Below are 24509 nucleotides of genomic sequence, written 5' to 3' on the forward strand. Positions count from 1 at the left end.
CAGGGCTGGGCCAGGCTTGTGCAAGAGGGTGGTTTTAGGAGTAGTGGCGCTTTTAGAGTTCAGGGCTGGGCAGTACTTGTGTAAGAGTGTGGTTTTAGGTATGGTGAAGGGGCGTTTAAGGTTCAGGGCTGGGCGGGAGTTGTACAAGAGGGTGGTTTAAGGGCAGACGAAGGGGGCTTTAGGGTTCAGGGCTGGGTATGGGTTGTGGCAGAGAGGGTGCCTAAGCTCTGCGCCACGCAGCAGCAGGGCTTCAACCCACTTCCTGCTGAAGCTCTTCAGGTCAGTTCTGCTCCTGGTGGGCCTGCAGGAGAAAGAAACCAATCAAATGCAAAAATAAATGAGTTTGTACTGAGTGTGGTCCAACTGGGCAAGCTTTAAAACCATTTGCTTGCATTGTTTTTTTTTAGTTTCAGTGTGTTTTTTTAGAATAAAAAAACAACATATAGAGGTGTAGAGTACTGTTATGTGCCCGGGTTAGACCCAGGTAACGGAGCTACACATTTTTTTTACATTGTCCTAATTTTGCACAAATACATTTCTACTGTGACCTTTTGGACATATTTGCATTCAAGACAATGTTCGATTAGTTTCTCTGAAACTACTTTGTTTACACAGCTAGTTTGGCATAACATTATCACAATGCCTCGAAGACCATGTGCAAAGCCTCTTGACGCACTATGTACAAATAACATCCTATCTTCATCCACGGGGTGACACGGCTATCTTCATATGCATAGCATCACTAATCTGTATGCACATCACAAGGGTGCTTTTTATTATACATAATGCGTATCCCAAAAGATTAGCAGAGGAAGCACTTCATCTGACACTGAGGGTCCCTGCATGCTGAGACTTCACGACGCAGCGGTCTGACATCTCAAGAGGGGTGCCCAGTTTGTAACCAAGACGGGGTCCTTCATTCTCTCCCACCAGGTAATGGGGTTGGATCGTTACACCTACAAGCACACTAGGTACACGCAGAGTAGGATTTACATAGTAGGAGTATGCCTGATTACTGCCTTGTTTAAATGCCTGCATATATACCGTGTTTTAGCACCATGGTAGAATTATACCTACAATTTACTCTTTTAGTGCTTGTAATCACTTTTATCTGCTTCTGTCTACTGATTATCACAGCCCAATGTATTCTATACAAGAAGAATAACGTTGGTTCAATAAATATATTGAAAACGTCCCACTGTGTATTCTATATATTTCTCTGAGTACTACCTCGACTGACTGAGCAAAAGGTTCTGATCTGTTTTCACGATCCCTGAGGGGCCAGGTTCGTCATGTTCAGTGGTTGCCAGAAACCATTCACACCCTGGTACAGTTAGGGGGGCTTTTGGTGGTACTGTGAGCTAGCTGGTCTCTAGGCCAACATATCCTACGGGGGTGCCTGGAATCAGCCTAGGCACCTCACCCAAAGTGTGTGTTGTCCAACAAATGCGCTGATCCTACGAATTAGTAGGAACTACCCGATAGTATAGAAACAAGGTTCATCGGTATTAGCTGATAATGGTTAGCGACTGATTTATACCTTGTAAGAGTTTAGAGGCTGGAGAAAATGTAGTGGAAAGACGGTGGAAGGGGAGGGGAGGAAGTTGTGGATTCACATCCCAGGTGACCTGTGGTGGGTGGGTATGGTAGACGTTTTATTGCCTGGTTTAGGGGGAGTAAAGGGGTTATTTTGGAGGGGGTTGTATAGACTTTATTAGACTTCCACATCTTGGCAACGTATTTCTGATTATCCACTTGGTTGATGTGTGTTTTGTGTGTAGGTGACCCGTGTCCTCCACGTGTGGGAGGAAATGTGGTCAGCTGATTTCCATTCACTCTATATGAGTCAGTAGTAAATCTAATAGATTTCTGTCATCTGCTTTGAGAGGAGTGTTGGGGCTTTGAGAGGGCCCAGGATTTCTTTGTCATGTCCAGTTTGAGAGGAGTTTTAAAAATATTACTGAGGAAGTTAGAGACCAATTCCCAGCATGGTCTGAAAAGGTCTCGCCTGAGGAACATGTGTTCTGTGTTTCCCTAACTCGCTTTACACTTACAGCAGAGATTGGAGTCGATCAGGGTATATTTTGCAAGTTTGTCACAAGTCCAGTATAATTTGTGTATTGAGAAAAGTGTTTTTATGGAAGGGAGGGTGATTATTATTTTTTTTATATCATTATTCCACAATTTTGACCAGATTTCGCCTGTGAAGTGGTCTCCTCTAGAGTTCTTGGATTTGTTTTGCATTTTGTTGTAGGTGAGTGGGGGTTTTAGTTTTGTGTTATCACTTTTTATGCATTTATGAGGCTGCATGTCCTGATGAATTCAATGTTTTTATTAGGGCCGAAACCGTAGGATCTTTCAGAGTACCCAGTTTAGATATTATAGTTTTTCATAAATCTGTAGGACTCGAGGTTAGCAAGGGAGTGGGTGCTTTGGTGTTCTGTATAGTTCAGGGGTCTGGCTGAGGAATATACCTCTCTGAAAAGGCAACTAGGTGCTTTTTGTAGCACAAAACTGCTCAATCGAGGGCAATGAATCTATTATGATTTAAAAAAAAAAATCCACAGTGTTATTAGTAATATTACATTTGTCAGTTGATTGGTCATCTTTTTGTCTACGTACATAAGAGATCTAACCATGAGTTGGGACAGAAAAGTCCTCTTCACGGTAATGAATGTGCACCTGCCCTGAGTGCCCAACAGTACTGTTGTCTGGATCCCTAATGCTAATTACGGATCAGCGCGTGCGCCATGACATACGCCTGTCTCACAGATTGCGGTCTTGTTGGACTGGGTGGGGCCTCCAAACAGCTGCCCTCACAGTGGTGAAAAGTGCCCGCCTTCACCAAAAATAAGTATAATCACCTGTGGTTCTGTTGGAATTATTTCAAAAACATTTACATAATTATGATGAGAGCAATAACTCTTACTCCATATCGTTTTGTATCAAACACATTAAAAACGGCCACCAGGTTCCGTAATATATTGCCCAATGTATTTAAGCAATATTTGCTGTTATGAATATAACACATTTTTGAAGAACACTTTCATAGAAACTGAATATGCTAGTACAATGGTGACATAGGTGCTCGTGCAGTACAGGGAAAGTGCTAATATTAAGATCAAAAGCAATTTCTTCAATGAAAGTTTGCAAGTTTTTTTACAAAAGACTTGGCAAAGAGCCACTTGCCAACCTCCTAGTACATTTGGGGCGCTGACATTCGCTGTCTCCCAGCCAGATAAAAGTAGACCAATCGCTGTTGTATAAAGCGCTTAGAGTAAGGGTTTTTGCTTTCCTAGAAATGATGTAAACATTTTTTCAATAATTCCGACTGAACCACATGTGAATATACTGCTTTATTAAAGCAAACAGAAGGAGATGATGGACGGAGCACTGAACCTTTTCAGACACTCGCCCCCAGTCACAGATCTGCGTTGAATGCATCATTGTTCTTTAGCTCACTTCACCACCCCAGTTCGGACACAGCCATATGCAAATCAGGCTTGACCCTGTGCATCACGGGAACAGTACAGACTGAACTGCCACGGCATATCTTCCCTGGACCAGAAATAAGCATCCTTGGACTGGTTTCAGGGTAACACCTCTCATCAGCCAGGCTAGCTTATATCCAGTGGCAAAGTGAGGAAGGGACCCACATCTGGACATACCCTGCCAGCTTAGGGCAAACAAAGCAAAACAAGGAGATGATGGACGGAGCGCTGAAACCTTTCAGACACTCACCCCCAGTCACAGATCTGGGTTGAATGCATCATTGTTCTTTAGCTCACTTCGCCACCCCAGGTTAAACTCAGCCATATAGCAATAAGTATTTGACTGAACATTGATTTATTGACACTGCTGTGCGTTCTTTGAGTTTTGAGTCGTGTTCGCTGACCTGTATTCACACTTCTCCACTGAGGGAGCCTTGTACTCCTCAGCCATAGCTACCACTAAGGGTCTAGTGCAGAAGGAGTACGTGGCCAGTTGCTCTGGATACATAGTAGGTCAGGCCCAGGACATCAATAGTAAAAGGCCTACCCCCATGGTTGGACCCAGTAATTCCTTTGTGCTCCTTGGCCCTCTGAAAGTAGTTCTGACCATGTCAAGTATTATTTACTTTGAGTGTAGGACATTGATAGGGTTCAGCTTTAGGAGCAAGATTATGGGGTAGGGGAAAGGGAGTTCCCGTTCCATATGATGCCAATAATGTTGGTGTTCAAGATGATCAATGAACCAGTGGGTACCGTGCGTCTGAGAAGAATGCTGTTTAGTAGTTAAACTAATTCGCGAACCTAAACCCACCTTTACTACGATCTAGGCGAGGTTTTAGTATGCTGTTCTGGCTCTCTTTGAATTCCAAAGAAAGACAGGGGTGAATTTGTCAACAGAAGTGTAGAAATTATTTGAGAGCCTTATAGGAATCAGACGTGACATTAATTATAGGTGTCATCATCATTTGTAGAGCTTTAGGTCTGCCCCACCGGGATATATAAACCAGAAGTCCAGAAGGTCTTTGATTTTGGCTTTTGTGTTTTCTGTTCATAATACCCTACTGATTCATTCAGCTCATTTGTGAACCATATAGCCAAGCATTTAATTAATGTTGTCTGCCAGTGTAGGCCTGTATGTCTAATACAGCTGGGGGGGGCACCAAGCATTGTGGGGTAAGACTTTGTTTTTTTTCTTTCTTCAGGCAGTAACCCATAGTGCTGCTTATGAAGTTATGGAAGAGGTTTTGTAGAGCTGTATTCAAGGTTTCTGCTTCCTCAGTGAATATCAAAATGGTGTCCGCGTCTGCAAAGTTTTGAGGATGCCAAATTGAAACTCAAAGCCTTTGATATTCACAGCGTGGTTTACTAGTTCTAATAGGGGATCCGTTGTGAGGAGCAATAATGGGGCGGGGGGAGTGGGCATCCCACTCGTGTTCCTGTCTGACATATTCCGCTGATTGTACCTCTTGGTGTTGGTTTTGCATACAGGGCCATGGTCACTTTAATGAATTGTGCTCCTAGTTTGTGTCAATGGAGCACTGTCACAGGTAAGACCATGTGACCTTATCGAAGGCCTTTTCTACATCCAGAGTAATAGCTAGCGCTGCTAATTCAGACAGACACGCTAGTTCTATGATATGGCTAAAACTGCAGGTGTTCTCGCTGGCAAGTCTACCTTTGACCAATCCCATTGTGATGTATGCATTCGTTTTGGGATTAATTTCTCTAGACATCTAGCTAGCACTTTAGCAAATATTTTTGTGTCCATAATGATGAGGAATACGGGTCTGTGGGTCTTTGGGTTTAGATGCTTTTTGTTCACTTTTGGTATAACAACAACATTCACCTCTGCAGCTGTTCCGGTAACCTCTTGCTTGAGAGGTAAATGTTTGAGAGCAGCTTCTAGTAGGTCAATAACCGCGCATGAAAATCGGGAAGCCACCTGGACCTGGGGTTTGCCAGAGGGAATGGCCTTGAGGGCAACGATGATCTCTTCTTTCTCAAGGGGTTTGTTGAAGGCGATTTTGTCTTTAGAGAGTTTGGTAATAGCAATGTTGCTTACGAATGCTAAGCTTTTTTCCTTTAATATAGAATTATTGGGGAAGGGTGGCAGAGAAATTCTTGAATGCCCTTATAATGGCATACTTTTTAGTCAAGATATACTTAGAAGATACCTTAATGCTAGAGATTATTGATTTGTTTTTTAACATTTTAGATAAGCAGCAAAGGTTTCCCTGCTTTGTTGAGATAATATAGTTTCATTTTCTGTGACTGTGCCCATAAAGGAGCTCTCTTGTTTACAATTCTGTTGTGTTTAAGGTGTTTGTGTGTGTCCAGGTGTTTCAATTTTTTGCCTTGCCAATTTGTTTATTCTATATCTTTGATTTCTTTGGACAGATTAATTAATTTAATTTTCATCTCTCTGGTCCTCCTCGACATACGGCTTGTCATTTGGCCTCTGGTGTAGCATTTTTAGGCACCTCAAATTATTGCGAAGGACAAAACCAAACCCTCATTATCCTGAATGAAGGGTTTATGTGTTCCTTTATCTCAGTATCATCAGCTTCATGCTCCAACAATTCATGTGCCAAGATTTATTTCTGGATGTGTTGGAGACATTTTTAAAGGATAGCGTGACACATACGTGGTCCGAGATTACCATGGTTCTATGGATGTCTCTGTGCCTGACTGTATTAGCCTAGACGCTGGATTTAGTCCCAGATCTCTGTACTGGGGTGAATGTATGACATTGTTCTGCATTCTGTCCATCAATTGTTCTTTTTGCATTTGTCACCACGAGTGGGCAATTATGCCCAGATGTGGGTCCCGTGCTCTCCATGCCACTGGAGTCAAACTCATATGGCTGATGATGGCTGAAAGCCCGAAACCGGTCCTAGGATGCTTGTTTTCAGTCCAGGTAGGACCTGGCCTGGCAGTTCGGGCTGGACTGTTCCTATTGGGCGCAGGGTCAAGACTGATTTGCATAAGGCTGGGTCCAAACTGGGATGGCATGGTGAGCAAAAAAACGATGGATTTAGACCCAGATCTCTGTACTGGGGTGAATGTATGACATTGTTCTGCATTCTGTCCATCAATTGTTCTTTTTGCATTTGTCACCACGAGTGGGACGAGTGTGCCCAGACGTTGGTCCCGTACTCTCCATGCCACTGGAGTCAAGCTATCCTGGCTGAAGAGGGCTGAAACCCCGAAACCGGTTCAAGGATGCTTGTTTCCAGTTCAGGGAAGACCTGGCCTGGCAGTTTCGGCTGGACTGTTCCCATTGGGCACAGGGTAAAGACTGATTTGCATATGGCTGGGTCCAAACTGGAATGGCATGGTGAGCAAAAAAACGATGGTTTTAGGCTCAGATCTCTGTACCGGAGTGAATGTATGACATTGTTCTGCATTCTGTCCATCAATTGTTCTTTTTGCATTAGCCTAGACACTACTAGTAGGTAGTTAATACATGTCTAGCTTTGATGAGTGGCTGAGGAAAAGGTGAGCTCACTACCATCTAAGTTGTGTAACCTCCAGACATTATTATGTTTGTGGAAGGAGTAGAAGTTGCAAATTTGTTTGTGGGTCTTGAAGGATCTGGATTTAGACCATGATTGTCTGTCTAATGTACCATCTATTGGTAGGTTAAAGTCACCTCCAAGTATGGTGGGAACATCACGAGGGAGGAGCGACAATTTTGTATTCATTGATTGCCAGAATTGAGGACATCCAGCGCTTGGAGCATATACATTTATGGGGGAATAAATCTTTATTGCCATTTTTAAGTCTGGTGATAAGCCATCTTCCCTCATCCTCGTGTTCCAATGTGACAACTGTGAGTCCAGAGTGTTTAGATAATAATGTGATGACATAATTTCATTTAGCAATGGCATCTGAGGAATTATGTCTTCAACCCAACCGGTCCTAATAGCTAGAGCTTTGCGGTAACCAATTTATGCTTCTTGCAGAAAAGCTATGGCTGCTTTTAATTTCATTGCATTATTAATATGAGGACCAGTTGGGATTCATTTTAAAGCACTGAAGCACTGCAGGCAGGAAACGTGGCCGGCACGGCTCCCAGCAACAAAACCAGCCCCCACCAGCAGCACAATGCCCCCACCTAGTTGGTAAATGTCCTGGCCTGCACCCCAATCCCCTCCACTCTGGGAATGGACATGTTGCAGCACTATGTGTGGCCAGTGACCAATCCTCTGATATTTGTGGACATAAGTGTACAACAGGGAGGCCTAGTACTTCAACGCAAGAGATTGACTCCACTGTAAGGTGTGGTGTTGGCGCTGTGTATTAATTCTGTGTTTTATCTTCACATTTCACTTGAGTGTCCATTTTCTCTTCTAGCGGGTGATTTTTTCCTCTGGAAACGAGGCAGGTCCTTGCGGTGGTTCATACGGTCCTGGTTACACCTGGTTGCAGCCTGAGGATGTGACGGTCAGCACTGGGTGGGTCCTCAAGCGGTTGGAACCCACAGTATCGGGCCCTTCAGTGTGCTTCTCCCAGACCCCAGCTTCCAGGGACCATGCTGGCCACTCCTGAGAGCTTGTTTCAAAGTTATGTGACTGTTTCCTCGACAAGTGTCAGGATTAGTTATTTTTGCAAATCTCATCAAAGTGTCCTTTCCACCTGTTTGTCTGGACCTGGGTTCTGTGCTGTTGTCTATATATAAACTAATTCAAGATCTTTGTGAATCCTTGTACCCAGGTATAGGAGCCACAACAGGCTTCTTGTGAGAATTACAGCATTCTTGAAAAGTCTCTTGGGACATGCTGGCCATTATCATGAACACAAAATTATGAATTGAAAAACTACAAGGAATCTTTTGAATTTTGATAGATTGGTCAAAAGGGTCTCATATCCACCTAAACTCCTAAAGGCTGCATGTCCCACCTGCTTTTTGTATAATTTACAGTGTGGAAATAATAATTTAGTGATATCCAGGATCCCAAGAAAGAAAATTGGAGCAATTTCTTTGCTTGGGAAATCTGCATAAGGATATAAAAAAAAGTGGATGCTTTACAAAGCCCCCCCGCAGGTTGAGCAATACTTGTACATTGTACGTGGCTAGGGATCTCTCTCATTCCATGGAATGGACTCAACATTTAGCAACTTTCTTTCACGGGAAAATTGTGACTATTCAAGACTCTTTCGCAAGGGTCTCTCCCGAGGATGGTCCTGACAGAGTTGCCCCTGGTAAAGAGCTCCCCACTAGAGACATTCCTGCTCTCCTGCAGTTCCCTCAGCTGCTGCCGAAAATATCCCTTGATAGCATCAAGTGTCTAAAGTCAGGTTCCCCTGCGGACCCTTGTCCAGCTAAATTTCTAGCTTCGGTGGCCCCGGTCATAAATCCTCTGGTCACTAAGGTACTCCATTCCTCTCGAGCTGCTGGCCATATGCCTTCCATTTGGAAACATGCTAAAATGTTGCCACTACTCAAGAAACCCTCAGCTGATCCTAAAGAACTAGCAAACTACAGACCCATATCGCTTCTGCCGTCTCTCTCTAAGGTTCTGGAGAAATTTATGAATTCTGCTTTTTCAGATTATGCTGAAAAAAATAACCTTCTTCACATTAGTCAGTCTGGCTTCAGAGCGAACTATAGTACTGAAACCGCTCTGCTGAAGGTCTCGGAACATGTCAAGGTGAAGCTTGATCAGGGGGGCAAAGCTTTTCTGATTCTACTAGATCTATCAAAAGCCTTTGTTACTGTCGCAGATAACAGGCTCCGGGAGAGGCTACGAGAACTTGGAATAGGCGGCTAGGTGTTAGAAAAGCTTGCCTCCTTCCTTGACAACAGAAGCCAGAAAGTCTGGACGCCTCCCTTTGCGGCCCTCATCCTGAGCCTGAAAGTTGGGGTTCCACAGGGCTCTGTATTGAGCCCCACTCTTTTCAACTTATATATGCCCCCTTTGGCCCCTCTGGCGGAAGAGTGTGGGGAAAAAATTATTTCATTTGCTGACGATGCACGCTTCAATTCACTTGTGACAAGGGAGCGGACTTTGAGGGTGAGAAGATCAGAACGTGCCTCACAAAGGTGTTTACGGGGCTAAGGAGGAATCAACTGAAATGTAATCCAGAGAAATCTGAAATCATTTTCTTTGGATCCTCACCGTCAGAAGAGTGGAGACGTTGGTGGCCGGCGGATATGTCTCCTCCCCTCACTGTGCAAAATACTGTATAAAATCTGGGCATTATTATGGATTGTACACTCTCGATGAGATCACAAGTCCAGTGAGTTGTAGGTACCTGCTTCGGCCTCCTGTGCATGCTGAGGACATTTATTTCCCTTCCGTCAGTGGACTACAAGAAAACTGTGGTCCAGGCGTTGGTCACTTCTAGACTTGATTATGCTAATGTCCTGTACCTGGGCCTCCCCGAATGCCTTCTCAATCGTTTGCAGGTGGCACAAAATGCAGCTGCTAGAATGATATTTATGCTTAAGCCCAGGATCCATGTATCCCCGCACCTCAAGGGGCTACACTGGCTACCAGTAAAAAAAAGGATCAAGTTTAAGACGCTGGTATTATTTTTCAAGGCCCTGCATGGTAGTGGTGCGGGATATCTCAGACGTAGAGAGCCTTGAGGTCAACCGCAGCGGGCCGTGCCTCCGTCCCTAGAATACGACGAGCCAGGTCTGCAGGTAGTTCTTTTAGGTTTCTGGGAGCCCAATCCTGGAATCTTCTTCTGTTATCCCTCAGGTCTGTGACAAACCTCGCCGTTTTCAAGAAGCTGCTTAAAACCTGGCCATTCCACAACTGACACTGTAGTTTTATGCTACTGCTTAAACCTGGCTTATTCAACAGCTAGGGGCTTTCATGCAGGATAGATGGGGACCATGAGAGCAGGGACACTCTGTTTGAGTAGCTGCGCGCTTTATAAATTATCTCATTCATTCATTCATTTCAAAGCAACTGATCTGTGACTCTAAAAGAACCAATCAACCTATATTAGGGCTAAAACATCTACATCTTTTAAATGTAGGCTTGGACATAGACTACGTGTGGCTTGCAGATCGTCCAAAAGTCAACTTGATGGATTAGCACAGGTTTGGGTCCTCCCCCGATTTGTAGCTCTATAGCCAGGCGAGGGCGCTTCCCGTGTGCTTGTCTGGAGCTGTGTAGACTGTATGCGGTGTGTTTATGCTTTGCTTCAATACCCGTGCGACACATCTACCATTGATAAGTTTCAAACGTCATCAGCATTTGTTCGCTCCTGGGTACCATTGATCCCAGTGGACGCTTCCGTTCTGAGGGTGCACTGGGTGAAGGCACTGCACATCACCCCAGGTCAGATCCCTCTTGTTCACATCACCCTTTAGAAGGGTAAGAAAGATGTTCTTATTGTCACTGTTGTGTGAGACTGAGGCCCTTTGGGGGGAGCAATATAAACACAAATCTCAATTCAAGACATAACAAACAATTTGTGTGTGTGCATATGTGTGTGGGTGCACGTGTGCATGTGTGTGCACGTGCATGTGGGTATGTGTGCGTGTTTATGCATGTGTGTGTGTGTGTGCGCGCATGTGCACGTGTCTTGGTGTGCGTGAGTGTGTGTTTCTGTAGGTGTGTGTGTGTGTGTAGGTGTGTGTGTGTGTAGGTGTGTGTAGGTGTGTGTATGTTTGCTTTGAGACCGACTGTGGCCTTTGGTTCAAAGGATGCCAACTAATGTCAGTAGTTCTATAATGTTATTTATTGCAGATTGCAACGCCCCAAAGACTAGACCCGTCCAATCTACAAACCCAGCCACATCACACTGAGATTTACTCGCAACAGTGGAAGCGCACATCGTTGAGGGAGGTGTCGTCCACAAAGGCCCCACCGTAGGGCTCCACCTTGGTTTGTATGCCACAGATGCCACCGCGTGCACAGTCGTCGCTCCAGTCACCATACTGACCCAAGTCTCCCACCTCCCCTTCAATAATGGCGCCCGAGGTACAGCGGAACTTGATGGTGTTGGCAGCGGTGTCGTCCAGAGCGCCCCGGGGTTCCTTCACCTTCAACTGGAAGGATTTCAGGTATCCATCCGGGCACCACGTCACCCTCGACCATTTGCCAAATCTGGAAAGAGGCACAATAGAACATTTATTGAGATGTCTGCATGTGGGGTTCAGCAACAACTGGATCAGAGCACTGCACATCTGGTTCAGAGCATTGCACATCTGGATCAGAGCAGAGCACGTCTGGATAAAAGCATTCCACATCTGGATCAAAGCATTCCACATCTGGATCAAAGCATTCCACATCTGGATCACAAGCATAACACATCTGGATCAAAAGCATAACACATCTGGATCAGAGCACAGCAAATGTGGATAAAAGGCATAGCACATCTGGACTTTAAAAACAAAGAAATGTTTACAACACATTATCCACAACAAGGAAGTTTCCAAGACACCTTGATCTTTTCTAATAGTATTCTCTCACTATCTCCTGCTACTACTTCAATTTATCTTTATTTCACATAAACCTTACATTTTAAACTAAATCTAAAATTAATTTTTGTCTTGTCTGAATATATATCAAGCCTACCTAGAGAGAAAAAAGATGCCAGAACATTAGCAATCCATGGTATACTAATTACCCCGTCCAGAGACAAACATTCCTCAAGAATCAACCGACTTAACTTCAGCTCCTCCCTACTCCAAATCCTAATCCAGCACAGGGGCGAGCTTAGAGCGACTGGGTACGAGACATATTCAAGCCCCAATTCCGCGTGCACAGAAAACGCCATGGTGGACTGGGGAACCTGGGCCAATTTGCTCAGAAAGTTGTTCTCCATAGTCTGAATCCGATCCACCTTAGTGTACCTCCAAACCTCGCTGCCATAGCGTAGCTATGTAATGCACTTTGTTTGATACGTTTTTGAAAGATCCCTTGGTGCTCTCGACCCAAACTTCTGTGCAAGCCTAAAAACCTCTCCCTCAGTTTTTACGGACTCTGATCTTTTGGCATCAACCAGGCGTTTCCAACAATTTTTAATGTCATATAAAACTCCAACATAAGGAAAGGCCTAATCTATGGCCAAGGTAAAATTGGATACCTTAAATGAACAACAAACAAGGGGTATGGGGTAATTGTCACTGCACCTATCTTAATGTACAGAGGTTAATATTTTTACAGAATTCACGGGTGCAGACAATCAGAGGCTCAATACCCCTTAAACCTCCTAGGAAACAAATCCTATAAATTTACAACAAATACAGCGATTCCGCACTCCAATAGGTCAAGAAATTAATGTAATTTGCAAATATAAACAACGTGAGAAAAGGCAAATGTATTCTGCAGGTTCTTAATTCTTGGTTTTTTTATTGAGAAAATCTTCTTAAAAACGACCGTAGCCAACGCGTTTTGACTCAGAAGGTCTTCTTCAGGGCAATCACAATAATAGCAGTATTTTTTAATTTATTTCTTAGCTTTTTCTGAACTTCTACTTGGCCCCTCGCTCCAAGGTCGAAGTGCAAGTTAGACCTTATTTTTTTCCAAGTACATCAACAACTGAAGTATAACTTGTTCAATAAATTCTTTAATGGATCATTTCCCATAATTCATAGTGATTTGCTGTGTCCATAAAAATTGCAGGACAGTGTTGCTTTCACCTCCATCACAACCCACTTGGGGAAAGAAATGTTTATGGACGCAGCAAATCACAATCACCCACTGTGGAAATGCAGAACTACCTGACCCATAATGCAAAGCAACAGAAGTCCCATATGGGAGGGTCGTATTGGCAAAGTTTGCACAGCTGTGATGCGGCGCTCATAAGCCAGTGATCAAGGGCAGGCTGCCCGAAACATGTTGGGCGTTATGTGTTTTAGGAGAGAGCACGGTGTCGGTGGCAACCTTCAATAAATATGGAGATACTTCACCTGTGTTGTGTTTTTTTTTTCTTCTTTGAGTAATTGAGTATTTTTTAAGTCATTTACACTTTTGAGTAAGTTTACTACTTTTGGATTTTCACGATTTTAATACTGAAAATAATACAGTAGTAAGTCCAGCACCACACATGGCGAACCACTGAAACTGCAACATTAGTAAATTATGTTTAATTAAATTAAAATATTTATATTAGTTAAATATATACATAAATATAATTTATTGCTAAAAAACATAAAAATCACACATAGTTATTATATAATTGTAAAAGATGTTAATACCCTTGTTTTCATTAAAACATAATTTAGCAATACGTTTTATTAAAATATAACTAAACTAACTGTAATTAATTCTTTACATTGCTTCGAATAATGGACCCATTAAGATTCAGCGGTGGTCTCAGGACAGTGGGTTAGATGAGTTTGCAGGTGTGGTTAGGCATACTGTGAAATATTCAGCAGGGGCTTCAGAACTGTTTTAGAAGCGCTCATGTGTGAGTTTAGGTGGACGCTTAAGATTCAACAGGTGCTTCTGAAGAGTGGTTTAGAAGTCCTCGGGTACTAGGTTAGGTGGACTCTCTAGCAGCTGCTTCTTAGGAGTGGTTTAGAAGACCTCGGGTACTCGTTATGTGGACTCTCTAGGATTCAGCAGGTGCTTCTGAAGAGCGGTTTAGAGGTCCTCGGGTACTAGGTTAGGTGAACTACCTAGGATTCAACAGGTGCTTTTGAAGAGCGGTTTAGTAGACCTCAGGTACTAGGTTAGGTGAACTCCCTAGTATTCAACAGATGCTTCTGAAGAGCAGTTTAGTAGACCTCGGGTACTAGGTTAGGTGGACTCCCTAGGATTCAACAGGTGCTTCTGAAGAGCGGTTTAGAGGTCCTCGGGTACTAGGTTAGGTGAACTCCCTAGGATTCAACAGGTGCTTCTGAAGAGCAGTTTAGTAGACCTCGGGTACTAGGTTAGGTGAACTCCCTAGGATTTAACAGGTGCTTTTGAAGAGCGGTTTAGTAGACCTTGGGTATTACGTTAGGTCAGAGGTCTTCAAACTGTGGGGCGCGACCCCCAGGGGGGCCCTGGAGTCATGGAAAGGGGGTCGCACATTTCCAGGCCTCACTTCTGCCTGGAATCCAAAAATGTGATTTTCATTTAGGATAAAGACAACAGTTCGGGACGCTTCATTCTGATCGGTAAAATGCTTCTGCTGAACTTGATTGCTGAAGTTACTCGAGTCTCCTGTGCGGCGAAAACAAGAGGCCGGGCAGAGAGGTAAAACAATCCCTCACACCAGGGTGCCTGCTTGGCTGAATGAAATGCAAATGCAGCTATGAGTTAATCTGCAAATGTAAAGGGTGCTTGGGAGCGGTAATCACTCCCAGCATTGTGAGTGCAAAGACTTGTTTATTTTTCAGTGGTAGTAGGAAGAGTTAATACCTGGGCTGTGAAGTGCGTGCTTTTAATCATAACTGTATTTACACAGCGCTTAGTACCCCTGAGGAGGGTTGAAGGGACAGTTATGTAAAAGAAAATTACATTACTTATGTACTGGTATTACTAAAATCTACATTTTGAAAGCTCCATTTTATCTTAAAATATTATAAAATAATGACTTCCGCATTCACAGTGCTTTTTGTCACAGCCTGTGGTCTCGTAGCACAAAAAATTACACATCACTATTCTCCACTGCACCAACCAAATATAAATCTCTGGCTCTCTGGTTACAGACACAGACCTCTGCAGTGCATTAACTAATATTGGTTTCATAATGTACTACAGTGCATTTCCCACTGAGTAACATATTTTTAAAATGTATTTTTCAGTTAAGCTATCCATTATTATATATGTAGCTACCGAATTGTGAAAGTTCTTAAAAACAAACAAAATATTTTGGGGCTTATTTATGAGACGCTTGTGCCGCTGGAGCGTCACTTTTTTGAAGCTCCAGCAGCGCAAGCGTCTCAATTATATCTATGTGGCGACGCAAAGTCACCCAGCGCGGCTCTGCGTGGCCTCATAGATATGGAGTTAGACAAAGCAGTGCAAGTCGCTGCGAAGCCTTACTCTGCGTCAAGTAGGCGTTCCATGGGCGTTGCGGTGGGTGTTCCAACGCAACACCCATGGATTGTGACGCTGCCCCAGATTTACAAAACCATGTAAACCCGGGGCAGCGCCAAAAGCTTACGCCTCCTCAGAGCAGGCATAACGGGGAGAAATGTTTTCATTTCTCTTCATTATTTCCACTTTCTGCAGCACACACAGAAAGAGGAACACCCCTCTCTGGATTGTTTTTGTGCAGGAAGGTGTCCCTCCCTGCACAAAAACAATGCTTACTATGTTGGCGCTAGGCAGCAATGTGTGCGCCAACGCAGGGGGAAAGGACAGAAATGTACCATATTTCATAAATAAGGTGCATTCCGGCCCTTTCACATTAACGCGCAGGGCAGCGCAGCCAGAGGACTTGCTGGTCTGCCCTTTGCCAATTCCTCATAAATGAGCCCCTTTGTTTTTAGCTACACCTCTGACCACACCCCTAGGATCATTAACCTTTGCTTTGCTAAACACTGTTTAATATTATTTCCCCACCGTAAAAAAGATTTGTTGTTGGAATTGGGGGCGTTTATGGTTGTTGATAGTTGTCAATGATGAGGAATACCAAGTTCTAGAATTTTTTGTCAGTGGGCGTCCTTACGCCGAAAAGATTTTGACACGGGGGTCTCGGCATCAAAAAGTTTAAAGACCTCTGGGTTAGGTGGACTCCCTAGGATTCAACAGGTGCTTCAGAAGAGCGGTTTAGAAGACCTCGGGTACTCGGTTAGGTGGACTCTGTGGGATTCAGCAGGTGCTTCTGAAGAGCGGTTTAGTAGACCTCGGGTACTAGGTTAGGTGAACTCCCTAGGATTCAACAGGTGCTTCTGAAGAGCGGTTTAGTAGACCTTGGGTACTAGGTTAGGTGAACTCCCGAGGATTCAACAGGTGCTTCTGAAGAGCAGTTTAGTGGACCTTGGGTACTAGGTTAGGTGAACTCCCTAGGATTCAACAGGTGCTTCTGAAGTGCGCTTTAGTAGACCTCGGGTACTAGGTTAGGTGGACTCCCGAGGATTCAACAGGTGCTTCTGAAGAGCAGTTTAGTAGACCTTGGGTACTAGGTTAGGTGAACTCCCTAGGATTCAACAGGTGCTTCTGAAGAGCGCTTTAGTAGACCTCGGGTACTAGGTTAGGTGGACTCCCTAGGATTCAACAGGTGCTTCAGAAGAGCGGTTTAGAAGACCTTGGGTACTAGGTTAGGTGGACTTCCTAAGATTCAGCAGGTGCTTCTGAAGAGCAGTTTAGAAGAACTCGGGTACTAGGTTAGGTGGACTCTTTAGGATTCAGCAAGTCCTTCTGAATAGCGGTTTAGAAGAACTCGGGTACTAGGTTAGGTGGACTCTGTAGGAGAGTAGGATCTGCTTCTTATGGTTACCCCCACTTTTTGCTGCTGTAACACTGTTTTCCGACTTTAGTCTGGCTGGGGCCCTGCTAGTCAGGACCCCAGCCTAGCTGCTACCTCTGTAAATTGATTCTTAGTACCTTAGGTACACCACAGATTGGATTCTGAGGTGCCCTTATAAGTCCCTAATATATGGTATACTATGTACACAGGGCATAGGTACCACAGAGGCCTACCAGGGGCTGAAGCATGCATTATGCCACCCCTGGGAAGCCATCCAAAATGACACCACAGGTCTGATACTGCAGCCTGGGTAAGGTGGTGCATGCAACCCTTACAGAGATATAGGTTCACTATATCTCACCTATCACTGCACACAGAAACCTATCAGTCACCCCCATGGCAGGCCTTATCAATCCGGAAAGCAGGGTGCTTGGTTTTGTGTGAGAGGGTGCCCATGCATGAGCAGAGCCCCTCTGCAGCCTTTGGAATCTCTTCTCCGGGGGTTGTCTGTGATGCAGCCTGACCATATACTCTTAAGTGCATTATAACTAGGGCTCCCGGCTTTATGGCATTTATTTTTTTGCCATTTCCGTCTGTATTTATCCATGTTTATTTTTTGCGAATGATATCTGGATTTATCCATATTTATTTGGGGTTTTGTGAATAAATTAAGATGAAACTAGTATTTTCCCACATTTATGTAACCAGTAAATGTGCATTTATACTTGAACGCCAGATAAGTTCCAGTGATAGGAACACCCACAGATAATAATTCAATGCACTTATAAGAAAATATGAACATTTTAGTATCAAGGTTGTGCACATCTACTGCTGTTTAAGCCTTTTTTAACCCCTTACCTGGCAATCAGCACAGCTATTGGCCTGGCAGTCATGATTGGCAGCATTTATAATCTCAAAAACAAAATCCAATTTCCGTTTTTATCCACATTTAAAAATAAATTCAGGCAGGAAAATAAATGGTTTCTGTCTGTTTTTTTCTGTAAAAATCAGTAAAACGGAAAACAGGGAGCCTTAATTATAACCCAACGGTAAATGCTAACTTTGGACTGGCTGCACGGAAACATGCCGTGCTTGGTGTCAAACACCTTGGAATCATACCCCCACACCAGTAACTGGTGAGGGAGTATGATCCCACCCTTCTAGAGGAAGAGACATGACAGCACCGGTATTACCGGTACCAGCTTAAAAGAGCCCTGGCATCACAAAATGGATGCTGCAGCCACAGACACGAGTCTGGCCTCCTCCTGCTGACCGAAACTCCAGCAGGGGAGGCCGGGACAATAGGTTTCCTGTCACAGGGAGGTGTTACCATCTCCCAGACAGGCGTTAGTGGATTAGGGCTGGGTGGGAGCACTCCAGGAGTGCTTTGAAGTCCTGCACTGGGGGACATTTGGTGTCCCTGTGCACAGTCGAGCTCTAATCGGTTGCAGGGGCTACCAGCCCCTGCTCTGGCGTGAAACTGGACAGAGGAAATGGGTGTAGCCACCCCTCTTTCCAAACCCTCCCATAGGTGGGTCCCCTGAGTTAGTCCAACCCCTTCCTTGGGTATGAAGAAGGAACCTCTGTAACCAGAATTTTAGATATCCCTGTACGAAACTCTGAAACCGAATCCTGGAACTTTGATGATCTGTTCAACACCAGATGACTGAAGAATCTCCCTTGGAGTAAAGGAGTTACTCCCCTGCTTGGCAGGCACCAAAGACGCATCTGCCCGGTCTGCATCTCCGAAGCTCCCGCCGGACGCTGAAGACTTTGCAACACCAGAGGTGGACTTCCAGACTTCCCAGAGGCTGAACCGAGTCTCCAGCAAAGCTGAGACCCGTAGCCCTTGTGGGTACTGTGGAACCGGAACCCTTTGACACCATGCACATTTGCAAGTGCATCAGCTTCCCGATGACTCTCGAGTCTGTGCATTGGATTACTTGTAGCCCAGATCCCGAGCCCCTTTTGCACTTAGGATTGTGGGCCTACACTCTACGAGTATTCCGTGAGCCTGCTCTTTGCATTCCCGCTCGAGGTCCCTTTGCGATCCCTGGTCCGTCGACTGGTGGGTCCCTGTGAAGGTAACTCTGATTTTCTTTGGGCTTCCCTGGTTGCTCCAGATTTGCCCTAACTCCTCCTTGCTGGGGGAGTCCCTCGGACCTTGCTGGTCCACACCGAAGTATCTTTCTCCTTTATGCATGGGTTGCTGTTGCCAAGGCTTGTTTTGTCCAATCCGGGCACTGACGCTGCAACACTCGACATCCTTCGTGGGGCAGCTCTAATCCAGCTCCTGGTCATCCTAGACACCTCCTGGTCCTCGTGGCTGAAGAGTCAATCTTCACCTTCTTTACCTGAAATACCCGACATCGGTGGGCATTCGTCTATCGTGCCCCTCGTCACTGGCAAGTGACCCAGACTCTGTCCCCTCTGCTTTCAGGTTCTTCACATCTCCGATCCAGGTTTGGATCCCTTCGGACACTTCGCATCTTCCTGGCATCAGCACTTCTTCGCCAGCGGCCATTGAAAACGACGACGCGACCCGGCACCATTTGACACCTATGCACCTGGCTTCCCTGGGTGAGGTAACTTGAGTACTCCGGTGCTCCCATGGGTGTTGTCCCTAGAACTGCCTAAGTCCAAGACGGTTTGGTCCTCGTCCAATTCTAAGTGTCCTTTATCTTTAAAAATCTAACCGCGACTTTCCCCATAGAAGCTAACGGGAGCTCGCAGCTGTGTTCTCACACTGCACACGGCCCCCGTGGATCCCCTGTGTCACTACCATGGGTTGTTCCTTGGGGTCCCAGTGATTCTACAGGCTCTAGGCCTTGTGTCTAGTTAAGTCGTGGTTCTTATACCACTATTTTAGTATATGGTTTGGTCCGCCCCTAGGGCCTAACGTGTATTTGTGCTACTTTACTGTAATATTGGAAGTGTAACTTATGTGCTTTTACCTCTAGCCTCATAAAGAGACTAATAGGGTGTGTTTAGGAATAAATACATATATTTTATATATATACCTGGTGTGGTCTCCTTTCATTTAGCCACTCAAGAGATTATAGACTGGTAAAACAAGCTGCTTTACATTCCTTCAAGACTTAGCCTGAAGGCTGCTCTCCATAGCTACCACTAGGATAGCTTTCAATAAAGGTTGTCTTTAACCTATCATCAATAAGGGGTTGTTTGGACTGGTGCAGGGTGCCCACTATAACTAGTGGACAGCATATACCAGGCCAACTTCTCAAATTGGTGTGCAGCGTGTGGGATTCCAGCTTGCTTTTGTTTTGAGTGACTAACTGAAAACCACTAAAGGTACCTAAGGTACATATAATACAAGCTTTAGAATACAGTAAGTTCTACTGAAGTTAGAATTGTGTGTCAAGGGCTTAGCACACCCTTCCTACAACTCAATAGTTTAGTAGGCCACACTAGAGTAGGTAGTGAATACAGCACACCTCACTAGTAATGTCTTCAAGGTCAGGAACCAGTGGGTCCCTGCCAGAAGCCAGTGGGCTTCTAGCCTCCAAGTATGACAAACTCCCATTCTTGGAATTGAGAGCATTGTGTAGTACTAGGAAGTTGAAGACAGGCAAGAGTGCAAACACCCAACGCCTCATAGAGTTACTCCTAGATGATCTCAGAAAGACCTCAGGGTCTGATGGGGTAGGTAGAGTGGGTGCGGTAGCTGATGAGGGAGGGCCTAGGGGTTCAGACACGCCTGACCTGACCTCTGGAGCTGTCCAGGAGGATGACAATGATCCTGACCTGGAAAATGCAACTCCTCCTGAAGATGAGGAAGATGGCCATGATGGCCCTCTCTTTACTCCACCAGGTAGAGTTGGGAGTGTGCCTAGAAGGTCTAGATCTCCTTCTCAGGAGTCTAACCATTCTGACGCCTCCATAGGGACCTCTGTCTCCTCTCATAGGATGGACACCTCTCAGGAGAGGAGGGAGAGACTGCTCCAGTATGAAGAAGCTCAGCTTAAGATTAGGAGAAGGCAGATAGCCCTAAAAAGGGAGTCCCTAGAGCTCCATAGAGCTGGACAAAAGATGGGACTAGAGTCCCATGGTGGCAGCAACATCCCTATTGTTAGGGAGAGGTCTCATGACCATAGAAACCTAAACAAGATTGTCCCTCCCTACCAGAATGGGGATTACACCCACAAATGGATTACTGCACTGGAAAGGGCCTGTAAAGTACAAAGGGTCCCCCCAGGAGCAGTGGGCAGCAATCTTGTGGCTCTTCTTTGCAGACAAAGGTAGAGATAAGCTCCTCACTGTTAGAGAGGAGGATGCCGATGATTACTCCAGTCTGAAAAGTGCATTGATTGATGGGTTTGGCCTAACCACTGAACAATACAGGTTAAAGTTCAGAGATACCCAAAAGGCACAAAATCAAGACAGGGTGGACTTTGTAGATTGTGCTACTAAGGCTCTGGAGGGCTGGTTGCTTGGCAGCAGGGTGCATGACTTTCAAGGATTGTACAACTTAATTATGAGGGAGCAGATCCTTAATAATTGTCAAAATCAGCTGTTGCATCAGTACCTGGTGGACTCTGATCTGACCTCTCCCCAAGAGATGGGAAAGAAGGCAGACAAATGGGTCAGAACCAGGGTGAGGCAGAAGGTGGTGACCCAAAGAAGCAAGGTTCAAAGAACTCTGACAAGGGTGGGGAGAAGGGTAAAGACCAGAAGTCTTCACAAGGTCCCCAAAAATCTTCTTTGGGGGGAGTCCCAATCCAACAAAGGAAAAGGCCAAAAGAAACCCTGGTGCAAGATCTGTAAACAGAAAACTCACTGGACTAGTGGTTGCACCAAGTCCAAAGACTCAACTCCAGCCACCATTGCCCCTAAGGCAACTGTTCCCCCTAGTGCAGCTAAAATTGGTGGTGGTAATACTCAGAAGAAGGGTGTAGTAGGGTTAACTCTGTGTTCTGAGATGGACTCTGGCCTAGTCAGAGTTCCAACTCAAGCTGTCCTTATCTGTGATGGAGGCATGGACATGTCCTCCTTTGTGAGTCCCAGTAACTTGGGCAAATACAGACAGCAGCCTTTGATTAATTGAAAAGAGGCTTTGGTATTCAGGGACACGGGAGCAAGTGTCACAATGGTGACAAAAGATCTTGTGGATCCTGGGTAGATTATACTTGGTGAAATGTACCAAGTGACCAATGCTAGCAATGTCAGGACAGACCATTCCTTGGCAGTTGTTAATTTCTCCTGGGGAGGGCTATCTGGCTTCAAAAAGGTTGTGGTAAGTGCAGACCTCCCTGTTGAATGCTTGCTTGGCAATGATCTAGAAACTTCAGCATGGGCTGAAGTGGAGCTCAGGACACACGCAGAAATGCTAGGGATCCCTGCACATGTATTTGCTGTGACCAGGTCACAGGCCAAAATGTCTAAAACTGAACTGGCCCTGGATTCTGGAAGAATGGACCAGGTGCCTCTCAAGAGGAGGAGCAGTAGGGTTAAGGCAGTGCCTTCCACCCTGACTCAGAATACAGATCCGCTTCCTGAGGGAGATGATCTACGACCTGCAGAAGAAACTGTCCCAGAGGAGCTGGAACCTGACCAGGTTGAGTTCTTGGGGACAGGGGGCTCTTCCAGGGCAGATCTGAGCCAGGAGCAGCACAACTACCCCTCTCTTGAACCCCTCAGAAAGCAAGCTGCTGATGAGGCTGCTGGGAATGCTAGTGGCACCCATAACATTTATTGGGATGGTGAACTCCTATATTCAGAGAGTAGAGACCCCAAGCCTGGTGCTTCCAGGAGGTTGGTAATACCTTTGAAGTTTAGGGGCTTCCTATTGACACTAACCCATGATATTCCCCTAGCAGGACACCTGGGTCAAAACAAAACTTGGGACAGAATTGTTCCTCACTTTCATTGGCCCCACATGTCTGAAGACACTAAGGAGTTTTGTCGCTCCTGTGTAACCTGTCAAGCCAGTGGGAAGGCAGGTGGAACCATAAAGGCCCCCTGATACCACTACCTGTGGTGGGGGTTCCCTTTGAGAGGGTTGGGATTGACATTGTTGGTCCCATGGCATGGATCCTCAGACAGCATCTGGGCACAGATTTATCCTGGTGGTGGTGGACCATGCCACTAGGTTTATGTTATGTTAAGCCGAACTTTTTGAGCGCACGGCTACCCCAAAAGGGTGTCCCGGCGCTTTAGCAAAGAGGCCCAGAGAAACAGGAAACCAAAGGCAAACCTACTACAGTCACAGCGGATTACTTGGTAAAGAGCAGAGTCTTCAACTCCTTCCTGAAAGCCAGGAGGTTGTTCGCTTTCCGAAGGGAAAGTGGGAGCTCGTTCCACAAGCAGGCTGTCACGTATTGGAAGGAACGACCTCCCATCCGAACACGTTTGACCACAGGCACCTCCATTTTAGCCAGGTCCGCCGACCTCAGCAACCTCCGCGGCACATAGAAAGCAATACGCTTCCTCAGATAGTTAGGGCCAATCGCATGGAGGGCTTTAAATGCCAGAGTGAGGAGCTTAAATCTGATTCTCCCCGAAATTGGCAGCCAGTGCAGCCTAGCCAGGAGCGCAGAGGCGCTAGCTCTCCTGGGCAGCCCATAGATGGCTCTGGCCGCCGAATTCTGGACAATCTGCAGTCTGGATAACAGATACTTAGGTAGGCCTGCAAAGAGTGCATTAGCATAGTCCAGGCGGGAGCCCACAAGCGCCTGGACTACATTCCTACGATACTGCAGTGAAAGCAGAGGAAGAAATTTCCTAAGCATCTTGAGGATGCTGAAACATTTCCCTGCTAATCCCAGGATGTGTGGACGGAAGGATAGATCATCGTCAAACACCACTCCGAGATTTTTTACCTGAGAAGATGGTTTCTCTGGGGGGGAACATGTCCTGGGGCCACCATGTCTTCCAGCCCGGATCAGGGGCACAGCCGAAAAAGAGCAGCTCAGATTTGTCTGAGTTGCATTTCAGGCTGTGCCGCTGAAACCACGCAAAGACTGCGCTCAGACAGTCCTTGATTCTGCCGCCGTTAAAGGCCTCTCCCTTCCTGCAGGTGAACAAGAGCTGGGTGTCATCAGTGTATGAGATGACCCGGGCCCCAAACGCCTCCGCTACCTCCGCTAGAGGGGCCATGTATATGTTGAAGATGGTGGGGCTCAGGATGGAACCTTGAGGCACCCCCACCTCCAGCGAAAGCATTTCGGCCGAGAACGGCGGAGCCCAGATCACCTGTCGGCGGTCGGCAAGAAAGGATTGAAACCAGTCCAGCACCGTCCCTCGCAGACCAATCTCCCTGAGTCTTGAGAGGAGACCTGCGTGTGGGACGGTGTCGAACGCCGCCGATAGGTCCAACATGACTAGCATAGCCTTTCCCCCATGATCGATTGTCTCCCTGATGGCGTCGGTAACCTCTACCAGAGCCGTCTCCGTGCTGTAATTCGCACGAAAGCCGGACTGGGAGTCATGCAGCAGTTTGTTGTTCTCAATAAAGGTGGTCAGAGTATGCTGAACATGTTTCTCCAACACCTTCGCCAGAGCAGGGAGGAGGGAGATTGGTCTATAGTTAGCGCATTGCAGGGGGTCGAGCAGAGGCTTCTTAATCAGCGGCAGAATGAGTGCGTGTTTCCATTGTCGTGGAACCACCCCTGAACTCAATGATAGATTAAGCAGGGGGTTCAGCAAGCTGTTCAACGCTGAGGCCACCTTGCCCAAGCATTTCGCCGG

General features: G+C 45.8%; 1 protein-coding gene across 1 annotated transcript in view; it reads right to left on the minus strand.

Annotated features, from left to right (window-relative positions):
• Window positions 1-11173: 11173 nt before the first annotated feature.
• Window positions 11174-24509, minus strand: part of LOC146788843 (vitelline membrane outer layer protein 1-like) — a 66527-nt gene continuing 53191 nt past the window's right edge. The window contains exon 3 of the mRNA XM_085630433.1: window positions 11174-11560. Coding sequence (XP_085486559.1) covers window positions 11263-11560 — 298 coding nt within the window. The 3' untranslated portion in view covers window positions 11174-11262. The remainder of the gene's footprint in view (window positions 11561-24509) is intronic.

This window comes from Triturus cristatus, chromosome 10 (genome assembly GCF_964204655.1).
Source record: "Triturus cristatus chromosome 10, aTriCri1.1, whole genome shotgun sequence".
NCBI lineage: Eukaryota > Metazoa > Chordata > Amphibia > Caudata > Salamandridae > Triturus > Triturus cristatus.